The sequence below is a fragment of the Symphalangus syndactylus genome, chromosome 17, assembly GCF_028878055.3.
Source record: "Symphalangus syndactylus isolate Jambi chromosome 17, NHGRI_mSymSyn1-v2.1_pri, whole genome shotgun sequence".
Lineage (NCBI taxonomy): Eukaryota > Metazoa > Chordata > Mammalia > Primates > Hylobatidae > Symphalangus > Symphalangus syndactylus.
Window position 1 is genome coordinate 33980755 of NC_072439.2, and position 19835 is coordinate 34000589.

A 19835-nucleotide genomic window follows, 5' to 3' on the forward strand; every position below is an offset into this window, starting at 1 on the left:
TCACGCCTGTAATCCTAACCAACAGTTTGGGAGGCTGAGGCAGGAGGATCACTTGAGCTCAGGGGTTTAAGAACAGCCTGGACAACATAGTGAGACCTCATCTTTACTGGAAATAAAAAAATTAGCTGGCTGTGGTGGCATGCACCTGTGGTCCCAGCTATACAGGAGGCTGAGGCAGGAGGATCATTTGAGCCCAGGAGGTCGAGGCTGCAGTGAGCCACGATCGCACTGCTGCATTCCAGTCTGGGCAACAGAGCAAAACCCTGAGTCAAAATAAAAATAAATAGAAATCACAGGGCAATGCATGATTAATGTCAAATGTATGATGAGGGTAAGTTGATATGTCCTTTCTCTGTGGGTTGGATAGGTAGAATGGGGAATGCTTTACTGATACTGAAAAATAAGATTTTTTTTTTTTTTTTTTTTTTGAGACAGAGTCTCGCTCTGTCGCCCAGGCTGGAGTGCAGTGGCGCAATCTCGGCTCACTGCAGGCTCCACCTCCCAGGTTCATGCCATTCTCCTGCCTCAGCCTCTCCGAGTAGCTGGGACTACAGGCGCCCGCCACCACGCCTGGCTAATTTTTTGTATTTTTAGTAGAGACAGGGTTTCACCGTGGTCTCGATCTCCTGACCTCGTGATCCGCCCGCCTCGGCCTCCCAAAGTGCTAGGATTACAAGCGTGAGCCATGAAAAATAAGATTTAAAAAATTTTTTGAATAGATAATCATGCACAAGTTCACAAAAGAGTATATGGTAAAAAGTTTCTTTCCTACACTTTTCCCAAACTAACTTCCTCTTCTCAGATTCAAGCAGGTTAACTTACCTGTTTCTTCTCCAGGCATCTTGTTTATACACATTATACAGAGATGCATGTGTATTATTTTTTACATTAATGTTAGTATCCTGCATAGAATGTTCTATAACTCGTTTTTTTTTTTTTTTTTTTTTTTTTTTTTGAGACAGGGTCTCCCCTCTGTCGCCCAGGCGGGAGTGCGGTGGTGTGATCATGGCTTACTGCAGCCTCAACCTCCTGGACTCAAGTGATGCCCCTGCCTTAGCCTCCTGAGTAGCTAGGACTACAAGTGTGCACTACCATGCCTGGCTAGTTTTTTGTTTTTTGAGAGAAAGGGTCTCACTGTGTTGTCCAGGCTGGTCTTGAACTCCTAGGCTCAAGTGATCGCCCTGCATCGACCTCCTGAAGTACTAGGATGACAGATGTGAACCACTGTGCCTACCTAGCTGGTTTTTTTTGTTTGTTTATTTTCTTCTTGGGACAAGGTCTTACTATGTTGCCCAGGCTGGAGTGCAATGGCATGATCATGGCTCATTGCAGCCTCAGCCTCCCAGACCCAAGTGATCTTTCCACCTCAGCCACCTGAGTAGCTGGGACTGTAGGCACATGCGACTATGCTCGGCTAATCCTTTTTTTCAATAGCCTTACTGAGATATAATTCACGTACCATACAATTCATTCAGTATACCTGTTAAAATATTTTTTGTTTGTTTTGAGACAGGGTCTCTCTTTTCACCCAGGCTGGAGTACAGTGGCGTGATCTCGGCTCACTGCAGCCTCGACTTCCTGGACTCAGGCCATCCTCCAGCCTTAGTCCCTCAAGTAGCTGGGACTACAGGCACATGCCACCACGCCTGGCTGTTTTTGTATTTTTAGTAGAGATAGGGTGTCAACATATTGCCCAGGCTGATGTCGAACTCCTGGACTCAGGTGATCCGTCCACCTCTAGCCTCCCAAAGTGTTGGAGCCAAAACATTTCAAATCAAATCAAATCAATTTAGAAAAATGGGGTAAGATTTTATGTTCCTATTTTAAGTTTCGAAAGGTTTTAGTTCTGCTAATGTAATTGTGCTGAAATATGTGCAAAAAGAAATTACATCATTTTCAGCTATTTTATGTTTTTATTCATCTGTTTCTCATTTATTCATTCATTCATTCTTTTGAGGCCAGGTATTGCTGTGTTGCCCAGGCTGGAGTACAGTGGTGTGATCACAGTTCATAGCAGCCTTGACCTTCCAGGTTCAAGCGTTCCTCCCACCTCAGCTTCCCTAGTAGCTGGGAACCACAGGTGTGTGCTACCTTGTGTGACTAATTAAAAAAAAATTTGGCTGGGCACGGTGGCTCACGTCTGTAGTCCCAGCGCTTTGGGAGGCCGAGGCAGGTGGATCACCTGAGGTCGAGAGTTCGACACTAGCCTGACCAACATGGAAAAACACAAAATTAGCCAGGCATGGTGGCGCATGTGTGTAGTCCCAGCTACTCGGGAGGCTGAGGCAGAATTGCTTGAACTCGGGAGGCGGAGGTTGCAGTGAGCCAAGATCGCACCATTGCACTCCAGCCTGGGCAACAAGAGTGAAACTCCATTTCAAAAAAAAAAAAAAAAAATTGTAGGAACAGGGTCTCACTCTGTTGCCCAGGCTGTTCTTGAACTCCGAGGCTCAAAGCTGTCTTCCTGCCTCAGCCTTCCAACATGCAGGGACTACAGGCATGAGCCACCATGCCCAGCCTCTATTTCCCTTTTAAAATAATGTCCAAGTATATGAGAAGAACTCACTATATAACAAAAGAAGTAATACAACATTATGTAAAAGCTGTATGTAGGCTGGGCACAGTGGCTCATGCCTCACTACAAATGATATATATAAATGTTAAGTGATCTGTAAGTGCTGGGATTGCATACGACTTTTATTTTCCTCTAAACTTTTCAGAATTTTCTAACTATTCTACAGTGAACATAATACTTTTATAACACAAAAAATTTAAAGTGTAATTAAAATCGAAAGACTTGTTCTCCAGGAAGTGGAAAGCAAATAACATATCAGTGTGAGAAAGATCAAGATTCTTAAAAAATTTTTTTTCTTTTGAGATGGAGTCTCACTCTGTCACCCCAGCGGAAGTACAGTGGCACGATCTTGGCTCACTGCAAGCTCCACCTCCCGGGTTCACGCCATTCTGCCTCAGCCTCCTGAGTAGCTGGGACTACAGGTGCTCGCCACCGCGCCTGGCTAATTTTTTTTTGTGTGTGTGTGTTTTTAGTAGAGACAGGGTTTCACTGTGCTAGCCAGGATGGTCTCTATCTCCTGACCTCATGATCCGCCTGCCTCGGCCTCCCAAAGTGCTGGGATTACAGGAGTGAGCCACCACGCCCGACCAAAAAAAATTTTTTTTAATAGAGATGGCATCTCGTGGTGTTGCCCAGGCTGGTCTCAAACTTCTGGATTCAGGCAGTCCTCCCACCTTGGCCTCACAAGGGGCTGGGATTGTAAGCATGAGCCACCAAGATCAAGATTGTTACTTAATAAATGGACATTAAAGATCACTTATAATGTTATTTAAGGTGTGGTTCACAGGCCTTGGGGTGCTGGTCCATGAACTAGCTGTTCCTGGTTAGTGGTGAGATAAATACAAAAATTGAGTGTAAGCTTTTAGAAAGTTTTATAGCAGTTTGATGACACTGCTATATCCAAGTGTATGCTCATTTTTGTAGTAATTGTTTTTTATTGTTATTGCGAAAGTATTGCTCCATGACCTGATTGGAATATTGTAAAAAGCGACCTTAGCAGCCTACCTATTTAAAAGTACATTGAGCTGGGCACAGTGGTGTGTACCTGTAGTCCCAGTTGGAGGTTGGGGTGGGAGGATTACTTGAGTTCAAGAGTTTAAGTTCAGCCTGGGCAACATGGCGAGACAACTGTGTCTAAAAATAAAGAAAATAAAAATGCATTGATTTGTGAAACTCTGAAATCTGAGACCAGTGATTTAGTACTTAATAAATATAAAGCACTTATTAGCTGTCAAGCACTGTTCTAAATGCTTTATAAACTTTTTGATTTAAGGCCAGGCGTGGTGGCTCATTGTAGGGACCAGCCTCACAGCGTCGGTGGGTCTCTCCCTGTATGTGGCGACGAGAGAGTCTAGAAATAAAGGCACAAGACAAAGAGATAAAAGAAAAGGCAACTGGGCCCGGGGGACCACTACCACCAATGCGCGGAGACCGGTAGTGGCCCCGAATGTCTGGTTGCGCTGTTATTTATTGTATACAAAGCAAAAGGAGCAGGGTAAAGAATGTGAGTCTTCTCCAATGATAGGTAAGGTCACGTGGGTCACGTGCCCACTGGACAGGGGGCCCTTCCCTGCCTGGCAGCCGAGGCAGAGAGAGAGAGGAGACAAAGAGAAAGACAGCTTATGCCATTGTTTCTACATATCAGAGACTATTAGTACTTTGACTAATTTACTACTGCTATCTAGAAGGCAGGGCCAGGTGTACAGGATGGAACATGAAGGCAGACTAGGAGCGTGACCACTGAAGCACAGCATCACAGGGAGACGGTTAGGCCTCTGGATAACTGCGGGAAAGCCTGACTGGTGTCAGGCCCTCCACAAGAGATGGAGGAGCAGAGTCTTCTCTAAACTCCCCGGGGGAAAAGGAGACTCCCTTTCCCGGTCTGCTAAGTAGCAGGTGTTGTTCCTTGACACCTTTTGCTACCGCTAGACCATGGTCCGCCTGGCAGCGGGCATCTTCCCAGATGCTGGCGTCACCGCTAGACCAAGGAGCCCTCTGGTGGCCCTGTCCAGGCATAACAGAAGGCTCGCACTCTTGTCTTCTGGTCACTCCTCACTGTGTCCCCTCAGCTCCTATCTCTGTATGGCCTGGTTTTTCCTAGGTTATGATTATAAAGCGGGGATTATTATAATATTGGGATAAAGAGTAATTACTACCAACTAACGATTAATGATATTCATATATAATCATATCTTTTTTTTTTTTTTTTTTTTTTTTTTTTTGAGACGGAGTCTCGCTCTGTCGCCCAGGCTGGAGTGCAGTGGCTCAATCTCGGCTCACTGCAAGCTCCGCCTCCCGGGTTCACGCCATTCTCCTGCCTCAGCCTCTCCGAGTAGCTGGGACTACAGGCGCCCGCCACCACGCCCGGCTAATTTTTTTTTTATATTTTTAGTAGAGACGGGGTTTCACCGTGGTCTCGATCTCCTGACCTCGTGATCCGCCCGCCTCGGCCTCCCAAAGTGCTGGGATTACAAGTGTGAGCCACCGCGCTCGGCCTTATATAATCATATCTAAGATCTATATCTGGTATGACTTTTCTTGTTTTATATTTTATTATACTGGAACAGCTCGTGTCCTCGGTCTCTTGCCTCAGCGCCTGGGTGGCTTGCCGCCTACAGCTCATGCCTGTAATCCCAACACTTTGGGAGGCGGAGGCAGGCAGATCACAAGGTCAGGAGTTCGAGACCAGCCTGGCCAATATGGTGAAACCCTGTCTCTACTAAAAATAAAAAAATTAGTTGGGCACGGTGGCGTTCGCCTGTAGTCCCAGCTACTCGGGAGGCAGAGGTTGCAGTGAGCTGAGGTCATGCCACTGCACTCCAGCCTGGGTGATACAGCAAGACTCCGTCTCAAATTTTTTTTTTTCTTTAATTTATGATTCACAACCGTAATCCCAGAACTTTGGGAGGCCAAGGCAGGTGGATCACTTGAGGTCAGGAGTTTGAGACCAGCCTAGTCAACATGGTGAAACCCTGCTTCTAGTAAAAATACAAAAATTAGCCAGGCGTGGTGGCACAATGCCTATAATCCCAGCTACTCGGGAGGCTGAGGCAGGACAGTTGCTTGAACCCAGAAGGCAGAGGTTGCAGTGAGCCGAGATTGTGCCACTGTACTCCAGCCAGGGCACCAGAGCAAGACTCCATCTCAAAAAAAAAAAATTTTTTTTAACTTAATCTTCATAACAACCCTATGAAATAGGTACTGTTATTACTCCCATTTCACAAGTAAGGAAACTGAGGCACAGAGAGGTGAAGTTATTCACATAAGATTATAAATAGTAAAACTGGAATTCAAACCTAAGTAGTCTGGCTTCAGAGTCTATGCTCTCCAGTCACTCTGCAGTCATTTTTTTTTTTTAAACTGGCAAAAGCCTTAAAAATAATTTTTTTTTTTTTTTTTGAGACAGAGTTTTGTTCTTGGTATCCAGGCTGGAGCGCAATGGCGTGATCTCGGCTCACTGCAACCCCTGCGTCCCAGGTTCAAGCTGTTCTCCTGTCTCAGCCTCCTGAATAGCTGGGATTACAGGCATGTGCCACCATGCCTGGCTAGTTTTGTATTTTATATTTATATTTTTATTTATTTTTTTGAGACAGTCTCACTCTTTTACCCGCTGGAGTGCAATGGCACAATTTCGGCTCACTGCAACCTCCGCCTCCCAGGTTTAAGCAATTCTTTTGTCTCAGCCTCCTGAATAGCTTGGTAAATATAGGCGCCTGCCACCATGCCCAGCTAGTAGAGACAGGGTTTCACTATGTTGGCCAGGCTGGTCTTGAACTCCTGACTTCAGTTGATCTGCCCGCCTAGGCCCCCCAAAGTGCTGGGATTACAGGCATGAGCCACCGCACCCGGCCTAGTTTTGTATTTTTAGTAGAGACAGGGTTTCACCGTGTTAGCTAGACTACTGTTGAACTCCTGACCTCAGATGATCTGCCCGCCTTGGCCTCCCAAAGTGCTGGGATAACAGACGTGAGCCACTGTTACTGGCCTAAAAATAATTTTTAATGGGTGATTATCTACCATGTTCCTCAGTAGAGGTTGCTTTCAGCTTGTTGAGTTGGGCAGTTCTGTTCATAGCATTGCCGCCTGCCTGCCCCACTCACTAAATGCTTTGGTAGTCATTGTAGTATGTTTTATTTATTTTAATTATTTACTTTTGAGACGGAGTCTTGCACTTTCGCCCAGGCTGTAGTGTGGTGGCCCATCTCAGCTCACTGTAAGCCCCGCCTCCAGGGTTCACGCCATTCTCCTGCCTCAGCCTCCCCGAGTAGCTGGGACTACAGGTGCCCACCACCACGCCCGGCTAATTTTTGTATTTTTAGTAGAGACGGGGTTTCACTGTGTTAGCCAGGATGGTCTCCATCTTCTGACCTTGTGGTCTACTCGCCTCGGCCTCCCAAAGTGCTGGGATTACAGACGTGAGCCACCGCGCCCAGCCATTGTGATATGTTTTAAAAAACTCTCTACTCTTCATTATGAAATGCCCTCCTGGCTGAAAAACGTAGAGATGCAGAGCATATTCCATAGTTGTAAAATTTTTTGTCTATAGGAGTCTGCCTTTTGGCTTCTACTGATTGGTCATAGATCTGTACTTCAAAACAAAAAAGGTCATCTTTCAGACCAAAGATCTATCTGTGTGTTGATCTGCATATAGAATTTCTGGAGCCTTTCTTTCCTGCTTGTTCTCCTGGGTCAGCATGTCGTTGTGCTTCGTAAAATAAGAGTATAGAGCCCAGTAAGGCCATTACATCGTTTATTATGGAGTCTATATTTCGGTTAGCTATGGCTTATAGGTAGCAAATCATACTGTTAACCTTCTTTGCCTAAAATTCTGGTGTCTTTATCCTTTGAGTTACTATTGAGCCAATCCTCCCTTACCCAGTTTTTATATAACTGAAGTTTTGAATCTAAGTGTAGGAATTTATATGTATACCTTATTCCTTCTAAATTGAGTCTTTGTTTTGGCTTATTATTAGTCCTGAAGAAGTATTTTTTTTTTCTGTTTCTGTGTTGCATTTTTTAAGCTTAGTTATGTCAGTAATCCATCAATTCTCCTTCCTTCTATTGTCTGTAAAATTGATGAACATAGCTTTTATATCTTTAGATAAGTTACTGATTTTAAAATCTTCAGCAGAACTCTGTGGTATGCCATTAGATATTTCTTCTCATTTTGACATAGATCCTTTAATCAATTCATTGTTGACATTAGCTAATGCATCTACTTAATTCTATGGTGGTTAGACCAGTATGCATGTATATGGTAGATTGTAATAACGGATCTGGGATAATAAGTGGTAAGGAGAATCTGCTTTTAGATCATTGGATTTTCTACTTGAAGGTTCATTCTTCCAATATGCTGGCTGCCACAGTGATCTTAAGAAAAAAACCTTTTCCCCCCTCAGAATATTTAGAAATAACTAGAGATTTGTGAGAGTAGGTACACAAATAGATGAGGTTTTTTATTAAAGTGTGATGTTTATTCTTCAGCATCTGTTAGGCAGTTCCTCTTGTATATTGAATATTGTTAGAGGAAAATGGATCATCTTTGTGGACCTAGAGCCCTGGTAGAATTAAGGGAAGTAATTTGGGATGGAACTTCGTCTTCTTTTTTTCTTTTCCTTGTGGGAACTACCATTTTATTCACTGGTGTTCATCCTGTTAACTAAGGAAAAGTTTTATTTTTTCCCCCTCAGCTTGCCGAACTAAAGCAAGAATGTCTTGCTCGTGGTTTGGAGACCAAGGGAATAAAGCAAGATCTTATCCACAGACTCCAGGCATATCTTGAAGAACATGGTGAGTACTTTGTGGAGGCAGAGTGATGTGAGTGAGGGGATTTTCAGGCTTTTACACTGAAAAGATTTCTTTTTTTTTTTTTTTAGGTCATTAGTGATGTAAACTCTTAATTAATGGCATCAAGAAAACTCTTTTTTTTTTTTTTTTTTTTTGAGACGGAGTCTCGCTCTGTCGCCCAGGCTGGAGTGCAGTGACGCAGTTTCAGCCCACTGCAACCTCCATCTCCCGGGTTCAACCAGTTCTCCCTGTCTCAGCCTCCCGAGCAGCTGGGACTACAGGCGCGCACCACCACGCCTGGCTGATTTTTGTATTTTTAGTAGAGACGGAGTTTCACCATATTGGTCGGGCTGGTCTAGAACTCCTGACCTCAGGTGATCCACCCACCTCGGCCTCCCAAAGTGCTGGGATTACAGTTGTGAGCCACCACGCCTGGCCATCTTGTACAACCTACATCTTAGGTTGTACAAGTCCTCTCTCTAATTTTTATTTACTTATTCCCTTTTATTTCCATTCCTCATTTCACTTTCTCCCCAACCCATTTAGGCACCCATTCTAATGTGTTTGAATGTATTTTTTGGTCTTTTTCCTGGTAAACTATGTAGTGTTGTTTCGTAGAATGTTTTCATTTATATAATTGGTAATTACATAACTGGCCATAGCCTTGCTTTCTCATTTTTTTCACTAAGTATTGTGTTTTTTCTTAAAGATGTGTCCATGTGGAATGTGACTGTGTAGTTATCTAGTCTGTTGATTCTAATTCCTGCATAGCATTCAATGATGGATAACCACACATTTTACTTAATTCACTCGGTGACAGAAAATTTTATTGCCACCAAGCCTCTGCTACTATAAGTGATACTACTTATAGTATACTATATGTATATAATAGTATATAGTATATATTATACTATGGGTTGAGTGTTATATATTTGAAATGCTTGGGACCAGAAGTGTTTCAGATTTTAGATTTTTTTGGATTTTGGAATATTTGTGTATATATATAATGAGATATCTTGGGGGTGAGATCCAAGCCTAAACACAAAATTCATTTGTTTCTTATCCACATATCTGAAAGTAGTTTTATACAGTATTTAAAATAATTTTGTACATGAAACGAAGTTTTGACTGTGACCCATTGTGTGAGGTTAGGTGTGGGGTTTTCCACTTGTGGTATCATATCAGCCTTCAGAAAGTTTTAGATTTAGGAGCATTTTAGGTTTCGAATTTTCAGATTGGTGATGCTTAACCTGTAGGATATAGTGTACTATATCCTATATACTAATAGTATGTAGTATATTATTATGAACTACTTATTTTATGCTCTTATATTCCTGTGAAAGTCTTTTTGGGGTATATGCCCAAGAATGGTATTGCTAATTAATATTCATAAATCTATACTTAATGTGACTAAGGACTCCCAAATTATTTTCCAGAATTGCTCTATAGATCTACAGTCTCATTACTAGTACATAAGGCTTCTTGTATCTTCACAAACCTAAACTTGGCACTGTCCTATCAAGTGGCCTAAGTTTTGCTAATTTGTTGGCTGTTTTGTGTTCTCCATGAAAAAAGTTTAAACATTTCACAATTCTTTGGGTTTCTTCTTTGCCCATTTTTCTATTGAGGTTCCCATAATTTGCCTGTTGGCTTGCAGGCATTTCTTTTATATTCTAATAACTATTCTTTTGTTGGTTTTAGGCACAAATATCTTCTTTGGCTGTGCGGGGTGGTTCATGCCTGTAACTCAGCACTTTGGGAGGCTAAGATGGTATGATCTCTTGAGGCCTGCAGTTTGAGACCAGTCTGGGCAGCATAGTGAGATCCCATCTCTAAGAAAAATAATAAAATTAGCTGGGTGTGGTGATGTGCACCTGTAGTCCTACCTACTTGGGAGGCTAAGGCAGGAGGATCCCTTGAGCCCAGGAGGGGGAGGCTACAGGGAGCTGTGATTGTGCCACTGCACTTCAGTCTGGGCAACAGAGTAAGACTCTGTCTCAACAAAAACAAATATCTTGTCATTTGTCTTTTAACTTTCTTTGTGCTATCCTTAAGTAGAAGTACTTAGTTTTGAAAAATCTTCAATTTTTCCCCTCTTACTTTTGGTTCTGGGTTGTTTTTCTTTTAAACAAATCTTTCCCCACCACTAAATCTCAAAGATACTTTTCCACATTATTTTTTTTGTTTGTTTATTTTTCAAGACTGGGTCTTGCTCTGTCACCCAGGCTGGAGTGCAGTGACATGATCTCAGCCCACTGCAACCTCTGCCTTCTGGGTTCAAGTAATGTTCCCACTTCAGCCTCCCCAGTAGCTAAGACTATAGGCGCACACCCCCACACCCAGCTAATTTTTTTATGTTTTTTGTAAAGACAGAGTTTCACTGTGTTCCCCAAGCTGGTCGCTTGAACTCCTGGGTTCAAACGATCCACCTGCCTCTGCCTCCCAGATTGCTGGGATTACAGAGAGCCATGGGGCCTGGCCCCACATTACTTTTAAAATTAATTCTCTAGTTTGACTTCACATTTAGTTCTTCAGTCCAACTGGAGTTCACATTTGTAATTAATGTTAGGTAGAGATCTGATTTTATCTTCTCCAGATGTAGCAGATTTTATGTGCATCAGTTTCTGCCTTTGCTATTGGATTTTTTGGGGGAAAGCAAAGTGATTATAATTTTAACCTTGGTAAGTGATCAAGATGGTTTTGTAGCAGGGCTTGACCTGAATATTTTAATATTCTTTAGCTGAAGAGGAGGCAAATGAAGAAGATGTACTGGGAGATGAAACAGAGGTGAGTTGGATAGAGTAAGGTTAGTCTCTGGTATGGTAATGTGCCGCTGCTTTGGCCACATTGCTTTAACATCAGTTATTGGAGGACTTAGATGTAAATTTATTAGGGGAGCATAAGATGGGTATGAAGGTTCTGAGAGACTGGTTTATTTTGGAGTTCTGATGTTCTTCTTTTGATAGATATTTATTCTTTAGATTTATGTTAACCACCTTGTTTCATTTGGTTTTAGGAAGAAGAAACAAAGCCCACTGAACTCCCTGTCAAAGAGGAAGAACCCCCTGAAAAAACTGTTGATGTGTAATTATCCCTTTTTTATAATCTGAGTACAGAGCAGCCAGCTCTTTTTTTATTGTGTTTAATGTTTAACTTTGTTTACCTCTTACATGTTCCCATTGGCCTTTTCATTTCTGATTAGGTCATTTTTTTGTTTTTTTAGAAGGGACTACAAAGTACTTGGTCCCAGTGAAGCAAAGCAAATTGTCTCTGAGTTATGTAATAGGTAATTAGGACCGGGTGACTTCAAGACCAGACATAGTTTAATTCTCCTAGCCTTTGTTGTTCTTTTGTAGGGTCACCATAATAGATTATTCTGTTACTCTATAGAGAATCTGTACAATTCTGTTTACAGTGTAAAACTCTGTAAACTCTGTTTTTTTTTTTTTTTTTGAGACAGGATCTCACTCTTGCCCAGACTGGAGTGCAGTGGCGTGATCTCGGCTCACCATAACTTCTGCTTCCCAGGCTTAAGCAATTCTTCTGCCTCAGTGTCCCGAGTAGCTGGGATTATAGGCGTGTGCCACTACTGCCTGACTGAGTTTTGTATTTTTAGGAGAGACAGGGTTTTACCATGTTGGCCAGGCTGGTTTTGAACTCCTGACCTAAAATGATCCACCTGCCTTGGCCTCCCAAAGTGCTGGGATTACAGGTGTGAGCCACCGTGCCCGGCCCATTCTGTTAACTGTTTATAAGAGTTTTGCACTTTTCTGGAAAAGTGTAAAACTGAGGCCAGGCATGGTGGCACATGCTTGTAATCCCAGCACTTTGGGAGGCCAAGGCGGGTGGATCATGAGGTCAGGAGTTCAAGACCAGTCTGGCCAAGATGGTGAAACCCTGTCTCTTCTAAAAATACAAAAATTAGTTGGGCATGGTGGCGTGCACCTGTAATCCAAGCTACTTGGGAGGCTGAGGCAGGAGAATTGCTTGAACCTGGGAGGTGGAGGTTGCAGTGAGCTGAGACTGTGGCACTGCACTCCAGCCTGGGAGCCAGAGCTGTCTTGGAAAAAAAAAAAAAAAGTGTGAAACTCAATATAAGGAGTTTTGTAAGGGAGGAGGGTGTTGGGTAGAGGTTATGTTTCTGAAGTAGCACTCTGTTCTCTCTTGCTTTCTGATTTACAGTGGAGGAGGGGAGGACAAAGTGCTAGAATGGAAAGTAGATCTTGATTTGTTTAAACTATTCCACAAGGGTGATCCTAAACATCTTTAATTTGGGGCTTTTTCCACAAATGTCTGGCCATTTTGTACTATAGTACATTAAGAGCAGTTGAGTCCTAAACTTTGAACATTTTTGTTCCTCATAACTGTGTTAGTGCATTTAATTATAAAAGGCAGTGTATTTATAAGTAAAAAGTCAGTACATAGTGGAGTATATCAATTAAGAATTAAGTAGTTTGTATCCATTCTCAGATCTGACTTTACTGAGGTTTTTAGAACAGTACATACTTTTGGAAGATTTTATATATGGTGTCTGTATGTGTGTATATGTATGTATGTGTATATATAGATACACGTATACACACACTATGCACGCTCTTGTTTTCACATCTGGAAATTTTTTATGTCATTTTCTTATGTAAGTGTTATATGCTAGGCATTGTTCTTAAGAGTTATATGCTAGGCATTGTTCTGAATGTTTTACATATACTTTCATTTTATCCTCAGTAGACCCTGTAAAGTCAGGATAATTATCCTAGGAAGTGGTCTCTTTTTTGTTTAGCTTGTTATTATGGGAAATTACAAGTATATACAAAAGTTTGACTAGTATAATAGACTCTCATCTACCTATCACCCAGATTTACTAGTTATCAACTTATAACCTTGTTCTTTCTAGCATTTAATAGTATTCCATTCTATGCATAAACAGTAATTTATTTCACCAGTCTTCTCTTGATGGACATTTAGATTATTCATAAAAAAAATATAGTTCTGCGTGTCCTTTTCTAATTATTTATACTCACAAGTATACCCATAGGGCAAATTCCTAGCAGTGGATTTGCTGCATCACAGAGGATGTACATTTAACATCTTGATAGATTTTTGTCAAATATCCCTTTATTTATTTATTTTTGAGACAGGGACTCACTCCGTTGTCCAGGCTGGAGTGCAGTGGCACAATCCTGGCTCACTGCAACCTCCATTTCTCGGCTCAAGCAGTCCTCCAGCTTCAGCCTCCCAAGTAGCTAGGACTACAGGCACGAGCCACTACACCTGGCTCTTTTTTTGTATTTTTTGTAGAGATGGGGTTTCGCCGTGTTTGCCAGGCTGGTCTCAAACTCCTGAGCTCAAAGCGATCCACCTGCCTTGGCCTCCCAAAGTGCTGGGATTACAGGTGTGAGCCACCATGCCCAGCCTATCAAATACTACTTTCTAAAGCCATTTAGTTTTCTTTCCATCATAAGATGTTTATGATTAGATATAGTGCCTTGAAAAAATGACTTTGTGAGATAGCTTTAAAATAGAAATGTTATGGGGATTTCTGGAACAAGAAAGAAGATCAAGTGAATACCATAATTGGCTTGCGTGGGTTAAAAAATGGAGGTTTGAAAGTTTGAAGTTCATTATTCATAGAATATTTAAAATGTGCATTCTGTTCAGGGGGCTTTAATTCTATTAATGAATTTTGAAACAAGGAAATTGAAGTGGGTGGGGTGATCATTTTGATTTTTAGAGGACAGTTGTGGTTAGACTAAAGTATGTACAAAAAGATTCTGGGTCTCTGTATTTCAGGGAATGTTGTTTATGTGATTGGGTAGGAGAGAAATTTCTCAGTGAAGAGTGGAAATTTCCCATGCATCCCAGAATTTGATGTTTATTTATTGCGCTTGAGTTTAGTTGCCTACGGGAACTGTAATAGAATGGAAGGAAACTTCCCTTCTGGGGTTCCCTTTCTGCCATGAGGTGCACTGCATTGACTGTGCTTCAGAATGGGAATGGGGAGGAAGTCATTACATTGGGGTTGATGGAGAGCACTGCTTTCTTGATGGCATTGGATTTCAAGTAAGACGTTAAACTTTGGCCTTTTGTGCCTAAATTATAAGACAAGGTTAGGGAAGGATGGCAAGAAAATGGGAAGCGTTTAGAAATTTCTTTAAACATCAGAATAGCCAGGGCTAGTTTAGATTCCTTGACTATTTAAAAGGAGATCCCCTTCTTCATCTTTGGCCTGAAGTTCTCCAAAAATATACCTGTTTCTAGTTTGATTCCCCACCCCCAACCAGCTAAAGCAGTTACATATTGTAGGACTTCGTTATGGTCAGCAGGGGGCACCCATTGCTTGTCTTCAGTCCAGGGATTTCCAATAAAAGGGTGGAAGAGAGTAAGTTCTTATTCCAGAATTGCTTCCTCTGAAAATGTCATTAAACCATTACTACCTTTCAGGGCATCAAATGGGAAAAGTGTCCGGGATATTGGAACAAAAGCTGCCCATGTCTCTAAATGAGGGACCTTAATGAGACTGGTTATGACCCACAGTTTTATGGGAGTTGTTTGGTGGAGGGTTAATGCCCTTCCATTTATCGTGGGTACTTCCGAACTTTGTCTCCCGCCCCTGTGGTCCCCCCTCTTTTGTTTTCTCCTAAACCTTTGACCAGTAACTTACCATGTTTTCCTAATTCAAACTCCCCTTAGACTTTTTTCTTCCTACCTTCTTTGGCATTTTTATTTGTTTCACTTTGACTGTTCCAGCTAGAGCTACATTCCCCATGGGAGAAATAAGGGGTTTTTAAAAGAAGGAAACCATACCTTGTAGAGTACTTATTAATTGTTGTGATGAACATTGGGAGCTGGTACTTAAAGGAGGATTGGAGGGTTACTCATTAGTTCAAAAGTAAATTAAAGGCTGGGCTCAGTGGCTGACGCCTGTAATTCCAGCACTTTGGGAGGCCGAGGCGGATGGATCACTTGAGGCCAGGAGTTCGTGACTAGCCTGGCCAACATGGTGAAACCCTATCTCTACTAAAAATACAAAAATTAGCTGTGCATGGTGGCAGGCGCCTGTAATTTCAGCTACTCAGGAGGTTGAGGCAGGAGAATCTCTTGAACCCAGGAAGTGGAGGTTGCAGTGAGCTGAGATCGCGCCATTACACTCCAGCCTGGGCGACAAGAGCAAAACTCCGTCTCAGAAAAAAAAAGTAAATTAAAAAGTTCCTAAAAGCAAATGAGATGGTTTCTGGTGTCCTTTGAGTGTTTCCCTTCAGCCCAGTATATTTAACCAGACTTCTTTGCTTATTTCTTTATTATACTTTAGCTAAAGAAGCTTAGTTTGTTATTTGAACGCTTTCCTCTCAATAGATGACAGTTAAAGGAACCAAAGCTCTAGTAGACTTCATGCTTCTTTGGCTTAAGGGGTGGCAGACAGATAATAGGGCAGAGAACGGTGACTCAGGTGAATTCTTACACATTTCTGAGATTGTGGTTTAGAATATCAGTTTTCTCATTTTAAAAAATCTCTTTCTTTTCTAGGGCAGCAGAGAAGAAAGTGGTGAAAATTACATCTGAAATACCACAGACTGAGGTAGGTATTCTGCTCCCTAGTAGAACAGTCTCTACATTTCTCTCTCCCTCTTACCCTTTATTATATCTGCATCATCCTCTAAAATTTATTCACAGGCAGATAATCAGTATTGGCAGATTTTGGTGTTGAAACGTTTCACTGCCAACTACTCTTTGGAAAATATTTGGCTGGCATAGGGGTAGTCATTCTTGAAGCTGTAGTCTTTTTATATGTAATACAAGAGAGAGTCTAACAGTGACTCTCTTTGAGATGTTTTCAAACCTGGGATTAGATTTAGGAGGATTGTACCTTGAAAATGTATTGGTAGATGTGACTCTTATGTTGCTACTGGCCAGTAGCTGAGATTGAAATTTCTCTGGTTTCTGTGGTACAGGACTGTGAAACCAGGTTCCAGTTGAGATCTTGTGTTCAGTATCATACTTGCAAAGTAGAGAATTATTAAACTCTTTTAGAATGACATAAAACAATGCTACTTCATTTCTAACTGAAAGAATACCATTGGTGTTGGAACCAAGCTATTCCTTTGATCACTTTTCAAAGGTCAGCCAAACATAGTTTTTGACTTCTTGGCTTCATGCATAATGTAAGTTTTACTTTATTTCTCCCTTTTGTTTTTGAGGGCATCTAATAGTAGTCTTTTTTTGTTTGCTTTCTGGTAAGGGCCGTTAAGTCCTAGCATGGACACAACCTGATATCTTCTAGGATTGTCAGTATTTTCAGTTTAGACCCTAAGAAATTACTTCTGATGTTTTTAAGATACCTACCTTTGGCTGGGCCGCGTGGCTCACGCTTGTAATCCCAGCAGTTTAGGAGGCTGAGGTGGGCAGTTCACTTGAGGCCAGGAGTTCAAGATCAGCCTGGACATCATGGTGAAATCTCATTTCTACTAAGAGCACAAAAATTAGCTGGGCACAGTGGCACAGTCCTGTAATCCCAGCTACTCGGGAGGCTGAGCCATGAGAATCGCTTGAACCCAGGAGGCTGAGGTTGCAGTGAGCTGAGATCATGCCACTGCACTCTAGCCTGGGGGACAGAGTGAGACTCTTTTTAAGATACCTACCTCTGACTGACTTTCTTAAACCGTAAATTGACTTTTTTTCTTCCTTTTGTCTATTTTTACTTAGAGAATGCAGAAGAGGGCTGAACGATTCAATGTACCTGTGAGCTTGGAGAGTAAGAAAGCTGCTCGGGCAGCTAGGTGAGTGTCCCCAGCCTTTTGGGCTTCCGATAGGGGTGTTGTAAAGGTGAAGATGTGTGATCCTAGCTTTTAAATGTAATTGTTGATTTTAAGTAGAATAGAGGCTTGCTGAAGGATATGAACACTTTTTTGACCCTATTCAGAACATGTCTACTGATTTGGTTATAGTTGCTATAAATTGATCTTTATTGAGAAGGGTTTTTGTAACAGTTAAAGCCAGGAACTGACTACTACTAATTCTGATAAAGCTTCCTTTTAGCTTAATTTCTGAACCTCTTTCATGGGGTTGTTAGAATTAGCTAATGATTGCAAGGCTTGAGATCACAAGCAAGAAGTGTCATGTATACTTGACACGGAGACAGACAACGAGGAGTGTGAACAGCTTCCTAAAATTTAGTTTGTTCTTCCTTCTTCAGGTTTGGGATTTCTTCAGTTCCAACAAAAGGTAAGAGTACAGAGATACTTTTGAGAAAGTTATCTTTTTATTCTTTTTTTTCTGGTATAACAGGTTTCATTTCTCCAAAATAAGGTAAATTTGCTAGCTGTAGAAACTCTTAAGAGATTGTAACATTCATCTCCTGCTTTAGGTAAAATTATACTTAGGCCTTCCTGGGCAATTAAGAGAGGTACTAAATGTTATGAGAGGATAGGAAATGCCAACATTTGTCTTTCTTTTCTTGAACATCTTCAAAGAAGTTTCTCTAGTACTTTGCTTTCTTATTCTAGGGTCCCAACTGCATAAAATTATTGCATACTATCCAGTGTTATACTGGCTATTATAACTGATAAAAGGGAAAAGAACATCTTCTACCTTAACAGTTTTACTTCTAGGAACGTACAAGGAAATAGTCTTGAATGTGCATAAAGACAGCGTCAGGGATTATCACAGCATTATTTATAGTGATCTTTTTTTTTTTATTTGAGACGGAGTCTCGCTCTGTCGCCCAGGCTGGAGTGCAGTGGCGCGATCTCGGCTCACTGCAAGCTCCGCCTCCCGGGTTCACGCCATTCTCCTGCCTCAGCCTCCGGAGTAGCTGGGACTACAGGCGCCTGCCACTGCGCCCGGCTAATTTTTTGTATTTTTAGTAGAGATGGGGTTTCACCGTGGTCTCGATCTCCTGACCTCGTGATCCACCCGCCTCAGCCTCCCAAAGTGCTGGGATTACTGGCGTGAGCCACCGCGCCCGGCCTTTTATTTATAGTGATCAATAACTGGAAACAACCAACTGTACAACAGAGAATTGGTTATTAAATGTGTGCCATGGTATAGCAGACTATACTGTGCTGAAATAGTATTGAAAGATATTTATCAGAGATATTAATGAAAAGAGTTAAAAAATTATATTAACAGTATGTTCCTATTTTAGTCACGTAAGAGTGCATGTATAGATAGGAAAGAAGATTGGAAGGATATATAGTAGACACTTCAACAGCAAGGTTTGAACTGCACAGGTCCACTTATACGTGGATTTTTTTTTTTTTCAATAAATACTGTTTGCCCTCTGTATCTGAGGGTTCATCATAACCAAATGCGGTTCAGAAATACAGTATTTTTGGGATGTGAAACCTGCAGATATGGAGGAGCAGCTTATATCTGCTATAGGACTTGAGCGTGGTGGATTTTGGTATCAGCTGGAGGGGTGGGTTTGGATCCAGTCCTTTGAGGAAATGGAGGGACGACTGTATTCTAAATTGTTAATACTTGTTATCTCTAGTTGGTGGAATTTTGAATGATTTATTTCTTTTTGCTTGTCTGTGTTTTTAAAATCCATACAATGAATATGTATCACTTTTGTAATGAATTAGAGGAAATTTTTTTTTATTTATTTTTATTTTTTTTTTTTTGAGACGGGGTCTCGCTCTGTCGCCCAGGCTGGAGTACAGTGGCGCAATCTCGGCTCACGGCAAGCTCCGCCTCCCGGGTTCACGCCATTCTCCTGCCTCAGCCTCTCCGAGTAGCTGGGACTACAGGCGCCCGCCACCACGCCCGGCTAATTTTTTGTATTTTTAGTAGAGACGGGGTTTCACCGTGGTCTCTATCTCCTGACCTCGTGATCCGCCCACCTTGGCCTCCCAAAGTGCTGGGATTACAAGCGTGAGCCACCGCGCCCAGCCTAGAGGAAATTATTACTATTTTTTGAGACGCAGTCTTGCATTGTCACCCATGCTGGAGTGCAGGGATGCGATCTGGTTCACTGCAACCTCTGCCTCCCGGGTTCAAGCTATTTTCCTGCCTCAGCCTCCCGAGTAGCTGGGACCACAGGTGCGTGACACCACACCCAGCTAATTTTTGTATTTTTAGTAGAGACAGGTTTCACTGTGTTGGCCAGGCTGGTTTGAACTCCTAACCTCAAGTGATCCACTCACCTCTGCCTCCTAAAATGGTGGGATTACAGGTGTGCCGAGCCTGAAATAGTTATTATTTTTAAGAAACGGCTGGGTGTGTTGGCTCACGCCTGTAATCCCAGCGCTTTGGGATGCCAAGCTGGGAGGATCAGTTGAACCCAGGAGTTGGAAACTAGCTTGGGAAAAAAAGTGACACCTTGTTTCTTCAAAAAATTAAAAAATTAGCTAGACATGGTGGCAGGCGTCTGTAGTCCCAGCTACTTGGGATGCTGGGGTGGGAGTATCTCTTAAGCCTGGGAGGTCAAGGCTGGCAGTGAGTGTGATCTTGCCATGACACTCTAGCCTGGGTGACA

At 42.1% G+C, this 19835-nt stretch overlaps 1 protein-coding gene across 9 annotated transcripts in view; it reads left to right on the plus strand.

Annotated features, from left to right (window-relative positions):
- Positions 1–19835, plus strand: part of SARNP (SAP domain containing ribonucleoprotein) — an 83318-nt gene that overhangs the window by 20613 nt on the left and 42870 nt on the right. For 8 of the 9 annotated variants that reach the window (XR_008652196.2, XR_008652197.2, XM_055250708.2 and 5 more), the window contains 6 exons: positions 8266–8365; positions 11103–11149; positions 11379–11446; positions 15887–15938; positions 17063–17136; positions 17553–17581. Coding sequence is in view for 7 of the 9 variants with exons in the window: in XM_055250708.2 (XP_055106683.2) it covers positions 8266–8365; positions 11103–11149; positions 11379–11446; positions 15887–15938; positions 17063–17136; positions 17553–17581 (370 nt within the window). In the remaining 2 variants the exon portion in view is untranslated. Of the gene's footprint in view, positions 1–962; positions 1920–8265; positions 8366–11102; positions 11150–11378; positions 11447–15886; positions 15939–17062; positions 17137–17552; positions 17582–19835 lie in introns of those variants that run through there. The other variant, XM_063621399.1, reaches the window with a different exon arrangement.